Source organism: Scatophagus argus, chromosome 3 (assembly GCF_020382885.2).
Source record: "Scatophagus argus isolate fScaArg1 chromosome 3, fScaArg1.pri, whole genome shotgun sequence".
Classification (NCBI taxonomy): domain Eukaryota; kingdom Metazoa; phylum Chordata; class Actinopteri; family Scatophagidae; genus Scatophagus; species Scatophagus argus.
Window position 1 is genome coordinate 25,107,960 of NC_058495.1, and position 7,578 is coordinate 25,115,537.

General features: G+C 42.1%; 1 protein-coding gene across 1 annotated transcript; it reads right to left on the bottom strand.

The window, feature by feature from the left end:
- Positions 1–1,482: 1,482 nt before the first annotated feature.
- Positions 1,483–7,578, bottom strand: abraa (actin binding Rho activating protein a). Its single transcript, XM_046385006.1, has 2 exons — positions 6,545–7,578; positions 1,483–3,509 (listed from the first exon to the last, which is right to left on the bottom strand). The coding sequence occupies exons 1-2, from the start codon at positions 7,175–7,177 to the stop codon at positions 3,072–3,074; spliced, it is 1,071 nt and encodes a 356-aa protein (XP_046240962.1). The 5' UTR covers positions 7,178–7,578; the 3' UTR covers positions 1,483–3,071.

Genomic DNA, 7,578 nt, shown 5'->3' on the forward strand with positions numbered 1-7,578 from the left:
GAACAGCTGTTTACCAGTTGCTCCTCTCTCGCTCACTCAGCAAAGCGAGAGTTACTGTAGATGCGGCATCAGGGCTAAATCTGCAGGCACTGAGGTTAATGGAGAGTTTCCTCTGTCATGTCAAGTTTGTAACTACAGCTCGTACATACGACGCACTGCGAGTTGGGTGGTGCTTGGTTTTGGTTTGTCCCTGTTGAAACATGAGACTGGACGGTGGCTGGCTGGTAACAAACAGTCTTGTATAACAGTAACACTGAAATATTTTCCTGGAAACATTTTAAGCAAGAAGTAGGCAATGAACAGGATCGTGCTTCACATTTGATCAGCACAGTTTCACTGTTTGATGAGTTTTTTCAGCCTTCTTTTTCACAGTAAAGGAAACAAAGTGGTGTCCGCTTCCTGTCCGAGGAGGCCAACACCACATTGTAATGAAAGGTGGCAGAAAATCTGCAGTGTCGAGAGGGTTTGTGGCATCATGCTGCTTTGGGCTTAGTCATGGAGAGTGGAGTCATTGAGTTCACGAGGTCTCTTTTCAGAAAATCATAGGCTGTTTTATGCAATTTAACATCTTCAGATGCATCAGATCTGAAGCAAAGGCCACCTCGGCAGCAGAGGGGGGATGCAGCGATGGTGGAGGGTGAGGAGGAAAAATGGGCAAAAAAAAAAAAAAAAAAAAAGCTCTGCGATTTGCTAACAGCATCTGGAGTGACAGCCACACAGTCCACAAGGGCTTAAGACTGTCTCACTGCAGTATCAGCAAGCGCTTTAGGGCTCTGGCATGAACTTCTGGAGACTTCCCCAAGGATTTTTAGCAAGGCTGCAACTCTGTAGACTTTCCAGAGTGAATAGCCCATAATTCATTGCAACAGTGACATCAGTAAATGAGGACACTGGGGACACATCCAAGAACCTAAAGCATATCAAGCCCACAATTCAGTAATGTAAGGTTGAAACTATAAATAACCAGTGCAAGATCATTTATTACTCTGCTGTACGAGAATGTTTATCACATGATATTAATATCTGTTTCGATGTGAGAAGCAGTTTGCATTGAACATCAGGCTTCAAGATCTGCAGAATAAAGGACAAAAATGTTTAGGCAACTTGCAAAGAATTGTCCTCAGCATATTAAAAAGGAGCCTGTGAAAGAGGACGCTGATCTGAATGCATGAAGGCCAGTTTAAAATGTCTCGGTCTGGTTCTTAACAAACTCCGGTGCCACTTGTTTATGGCATGAGGGCAAAGCAGGCAAACTTGGATTTTGTGATTTATGACACAAATCAAAACAGTAAATTATGACTGACAATCTAATCTAGTAATGAATACTATAAATCTGCTGTTTGAATTGATTCAAAAACAGGATATCAGAATTTAAATTTCAGTTTTTACAGATTTTATGTAGTCTGTGTCAACAGTCTCACATGACACGAGTGTATGTGTTCATAATCATCTCAGCCTGTGCATGATACATTTTACATTAAATAAGTTTAATTTACATTATTTTTTTATTTATTATTTCAACAATGAATGTCCAAAATGTTACAAAGAGGTGAAATACATTTCACTATACAATCATCACTGTCAAACCTGTCACCTGTTACACATTTAAAAATACAAATTAACAGCTAAGATTTCTATTACTAAACTCAAGTTTTACATAATTTGCGAGTTGCTTTACAGACAGCATGTCAGTGGTGGAGGAAGTACACATCACAAGTACCACAATTCCAAAATAAAAGACCTGTATTAAATATCAACTTGTGTATAAGTACTCAAGTATTACCAGCAAAGCAAAAGGCACACATTGCACAGACCAGCCTGTTTCAGAGTTAGTTTGGTTGAGTTGTAGGTCACGTAAATCCCAGCACAGCTGCTGTGAGCAGCTCTAGACTTCCAAACTCAAAAAAGTCTGAGCAGTCACATACCTGAAAACGTGTTTGTCTGTATACTTGGCCTTTAAGCCACAGTAATGCAGCATCTTTGTATTAATCTTTTATGTAAAATGAAAGTAACTGTCAAATAAATACAGTAAAATAAATATTTCCTTTTGAAATCTAATGCAGTAGAAGCAATGCATGAATTGGAAATATTTAAGCACAGTTGCACCTAAAATTCTGCATCATTTAAGTACATTTTGGAGTATGTGATCACACAAGCATTTCTATTTTGAACGTCTTAAAAGGACTCAGCAGTTCACAGTTCACAGATGGTTAGTGTGGTCCAGAAAACATAAATGGTACTGCTTTTTGTTAAGAACCAAAACCCTGTGTAATAGTTCATCTGCTTTTAATTCAAATTGTGCACATGTGGGTTTTTCTCTTCCAATATCAATGTTTTTTAATTTGGTAAATGTACATTTAAATCCCACACAGAACAAACCTACAGTAACTATAGTAAAACTCAGATGATAAGTGAGCTTTTATTCTTCGTTTCTTTCATATTCTTCACAAAGAAACAATCAAAAGAGAGAGAAAAGTTGGTCACATCACTGTCTGATTCTTGTCTTTTAGTCCTGTTACCATTAAATCTATCCAAAACACCAAAAAGTCATGGCGCCCTGTCAATGCTTAGAAGCCAAAACTGAGACTCGGTCAGGTCTTCCTGTGAATTACGAGATGAAATGAAACTGAAGTTTCTTCCGCCACAGGCTGAGTAAAGCTGTCTAGCATGACTGGCATTGAGGCGGATTCTCAAGCCTTCCAGTATGTAGCATAGTTAGCAAGGCGAGCATGGTTAGCATGCTAAAGATAGCTTTCCCTTCACAGGATGACCTGTCAGGTATATGAGGAGAACTAATGAGTGTGCTGTGAGAGCCTCCACGTGGACACTCACATGCCTTTAAATAATTCATGTAAGTCCAACCAGAAATGGGTCTGGTTTGATTTCATCAGTGTGTCTACTGATAAATCTGTCCAGCACTGTGTATCGTTTTTCTGCCTCTTCCAGATGTTCCTCCATCATTCTTGGAGTAGCAGTGTTGTTAGCACAGACAGCATTGTGTTGCTGTGGACGAGCTGATGCATGGCATGTTTTTCATCTGTAAGGAGGTTCATAAGGCGTCACTTCTGTCCTCAGTCCATCAGTGTGATGATGACGTGATCGTCCTGTCCTTTCCACAGCATCTCTCCTTCAAAGTCCAGCATCTTGTGTTTGCGGCAGCGCAGCAGGATGCCCACCACCTTATCTGAGATCTTCACGTAGCGGTCAAAGAGTCGGCCGAAGGTAACAATGGTCCTTCCCTGTTTGTCCTGAAAGCCCATTTCTTTGATGATCCACACCATCTCCTCCATCTCCCTGTGGATGTGTTTCTGGGCCCTGTCGCCCCTCTCCGCCGTCTTGGAGCCCTCTTTGGGTCGACCGTAGCCGGACTCGCCCTTGCGGAGACGCTGGGCCATGGCATAATCGTAGTCAAACTCCTCGCTGAAGGGATTGAGCTTCTGGCCTTCAATGTGCTGCTCAGACCACTGCTGCCACCGGTTTTTGATGTCGTTCGTAGTGACAATCTTAATCTGGAGATGAATGACAGCAAACTGGTTAACATCAGAGTTCACGGGGCATCAGATTATTTTCTTTTCATCTTATTTTCAGCTTAAGAGCAAAGCAAATTTCTTGACTAAAGGTGCAGGTGATGGTTTTACATATCAAAATCAGGTTACCAGCTAGTGTGAGAACCACTCTTTATCTCTGTGTCTTGTCAGAGGATTGGATACCACGAATTCTGAACAAAAAAACTGCAGTACAATGAATGTGGAGTTTGAAAAGAAGGAGTTTATAAGGCAGGGGGACCAGGGATTAAAAGTTAGGATATCTTTGCCATTGAATTTTTTTTTAATTTATTGCTTGAAAGTCTGCCAGATTTACTCCAGTGCAAAACAAATTTGCTGCAGAAACCCTAATAAAGTAGCAGCGTCTGTGATCATTACATTTGGATGACATTTTCCATAGTCCCTACTGTTTCTGGTCGTTAATAGGTTGTTGCTCTCCCTCTTATTTTTTTTCAAATCTGAAAAAATTTCTGCATTGATTCCATCCCTCTGCCTATGCATTAATGTTGATTAATGACCCTCGATCTTTAAATAAGCTCGTTAGTGTAATTGATCCCCATCTTGGCCTTTGGCTTGCACCCAGGCGTATACACTGATGGAAAAAACTGTATGTGCTCTACGCTCAGCTATTAGCATGCACAAACATATTTTACAACCTTGAGGATCTAATAATTCTTCAGAGCACTGAAAGGCTCATAAGCCTGTTTTCATGCATTGTTGCAACTTTTAATGATCTCTAAAAGCCTGCTTTCCCCCCTTTTCGCATTCATCAAAAATCTTTTTGCCCTTTACTCCTTTTCCTTTTTCTTCCACCCCAACCTCCCTCTGCCCCCCAACAGCCCCCACCCCCCTTGGTATTTTCCTCAGCTTGCCAGGCCTTCAGACTCGTGTCACCATATCTCTCTGGAATTTGCTCGATGAAAAGTGAGGACCTGTCACAGCGGGACCTTTTCTGAACCTCTGTGAACCCTGGGAGCGATAATGCTCCTGATTGCCCTTTTTCTTTTTTCCATTTTGCCACCATCTTTGGTTCTTAGCACTCGTTGCTGTGGTGTTTCTGCTGCACAGAGTAACATACTGCACTCAAGTAAAATTCTCAGGTATCTGTACTTGTGTTCCTCCTTTAATTGTTGTACATCTACTTCACCACCACACGTATCCAGTGGCTGTAGTTAAAAGTTCTTTCAGCAAAATAAAAATAGATAATCCATTTAGTATGTTTTAGCCCATTTGGTGCCCCTTCACTGTTTTTTCTTCAGCGTTTTCCTTTCCAGAAGCAGAAAGCAGAAGTTTAAGCATCTCGCAGCTAAGACACAAATACTTTTGTTTAGAAGGAGCTGAGGGAGACCAAACCACAGCTGTTTCCTGTTCGCCTTATTTGACCAGCATATCTTAAAAACGAATAACCAATTTGCCAACCACTCAGTTTTCAAATAAGCACATCCTCTGAAGGCCGAGTCGTGATAAAACAATATTTGTTTGCACATTGACGCGCCAGTTGTTACCATCATGTCATTACTGTTGCTTCATTGTCTTTTGATTATGAAGTAACATGGACAAAACATTTAAAAGTCAGTTTAGTTCTCATTTAAAACCCTAATCAGCAGTAAATATGAACAAAACTGCTAAAATAAATCTGTCTTTATTTTCATATCTTTTGAAGTTTTTTTATTCTTCTCTAAATGATTCTGGTCTCAGTGTCTGTCTCTCTCGTCCGTGTCCCTCACGTGTCCCACTCTCTCCCTTCCTTCACCCTGTTTTCCTTCCTCTGGCTGTTCCACCTGAAGGTCAGGTTGGAAAACACGTTGGAGAGCGTGACTATTTTTATTTACATATATTCCACTGCGGTGCGATCCAGCTCCTGTTTTTATGAGTTGGACACGCTCTCTGGCAAGCCCCTCGACATGTCCAGGGGGCCGCTGGCCAGCCCCTTTACCTTTTATAGGAGAGATTTCAGTGTTGGAGTTATGCAACTGCTGTGCTGTTGGGTTTTGGATTTCTTCAGGTGACATCAAAGGGAGTTCTGCTTAAACTTGTTTATCCACGCTGAATGTTTCTGCTCTAATTTAGGGCATTTATTCTCTTCTGTGTGTTTGATTCAGGGACATGAAAAATATGTACTGTGGCTGAGAAAGCAGACAGGAGTTCTGGTCAAAGTTTCTGGTGCATCACTTGTGTATCATTCGCTCCCAAACTCTATCACAATACACAGTGAGACGTTTGGATGTTAGCCAGAGATAAAGTGTTTGGCCTTTTCTGTCATCACTGTTTTGTCTTTCTGTGCTTTGGGAGAACAAATTACAAAAACTTTCTTCCTCAGTACTGTTTTAGGTATTTGGATGAAAGAACATCAGTTAAAGCTACAATAGTTGTGAGCTGCATGCCGGGAAATGCTGAATGTCTCATACTACCAAAGCATGCAAAAACAACATTTGTTCCATCGTTTCCATTTACATAACTGGAGCTTAACTTAACTAACTAACTAACTAAACTTAAAAAATGGAAACTGAGGCGATAATCACATGTAAAGTTAGCGAGCTATGATGGTTTGTCTAACAGCCATTAACATTATTTGACTTCATTTAAAATTCCACATGCCATTTTTAAGCAGCTGTATCTTGCCAGCTACGTCTTTTCATTCAGTTTTGAATGTGTTTGCAACAACTGCCCATTTTACAGTCATGACAGTGCTCACCTGGACTCACCTGGTTTCCGGGGTACCTGACAGGTGTTAGTTCAGTATTCACTGTCCTTTTAACTTTTACTTGTTCTGCAGCAGCTAAATTATCCACTAAGTTCATTGAGATGTAGTTGCTAATTTTGTATTGGGGTCATACGTTTGGCTGATCACATTTTTTTCAGAATTTTGGCTCTAAAAGGCTCTGAGGAGCAGAGAAGTTTGGTCATAACGAGTGACACCTTCACATATGAAGGAAATCTCAGTTCGTGTTGGTTACTTTATATCATCATGTTAAACGTCGTTTGATTCACCACTCTACCTTTGACCTGTCGGTCGGTTTCTTGGGCTGGATGTCACCCTGCTCAGATTTTGGTTCGCCGTTGTCACTGAGCCCGGCCTCCTCCCCCAGCCCGCTGTCCTCTGTGTCAACACTGCTGCTCCTGGACCCCAGCTTCTTCTCCTGGAGCATCAGCTTCCTGTCTTGGATGACACCCCCTCCTCCTCCACTTTGTAGTGCCCTTATCTGGCGCCGCCGTGTTGGCGATTCATTGCCCAGGAACCGCTTGCTCTCCTCTGGACCAGACTCCATTTTGTCTCGGATGGCGTTGACCAAGTCGATGCTGCTGCACTCGCTGCGTTTTGGCTGGACGGTCTTAGTCACAGAACAGGCCCGAATTTTACTCGCGTTTTTGTCACCGGCATCAGCCACGATTACACGCGGGGTGACGGTAAGTTTGACCACATGGTTGCGCTCTTTTTTGTGTTCCTCTTCAACAGATGAAGGCATCCAGCCACTGGGGATGTTGTCCTGTTTTTCCTGCTGTTCGTTGGCCCAGCCCTGCCAGCTCTTGGCCAAGTTGGCCACCATAGCAGCGCACTTTATCTTCCGCACGGCCCGTTTGAAAGCCTGCGGTTCCTGTGGGGAAACTGCGGTGGTCCCACAGCTGCTCATGGTGACGGGATACCAAAAAGAACGTTTGCCACAACTCAGTAATTGTTTTGTCTTGTTTTTCCTTGCTGCTAAAAAAAAGACCTTGCAGAATGTGTTGCGCTAATTCTTAGAGTATGGTGGCACTTCCAGTCACACTCAAAATGAGAAATCATGAAAAATTCTTTGCTTCTCTCAGAAACGTTCTGGTAAAACTTCTAGCTGACTTGAATCTTGTCTTTTTTTGTTTCCCGATTCAGACTAATCCTAAAACGTTCCAATTGACAAAAATCAGTTTGTCCAAGCCTTTATATTCAGTGCGGCTTTTCACAGAAATATCCAGAGCCTTCCAGATCGCCAGTCGGTCAGTGGGTGAGCTGCTGGTGTGAAGAGCGTGAAGGCTTTGCATTTAATCCCCTGATGAA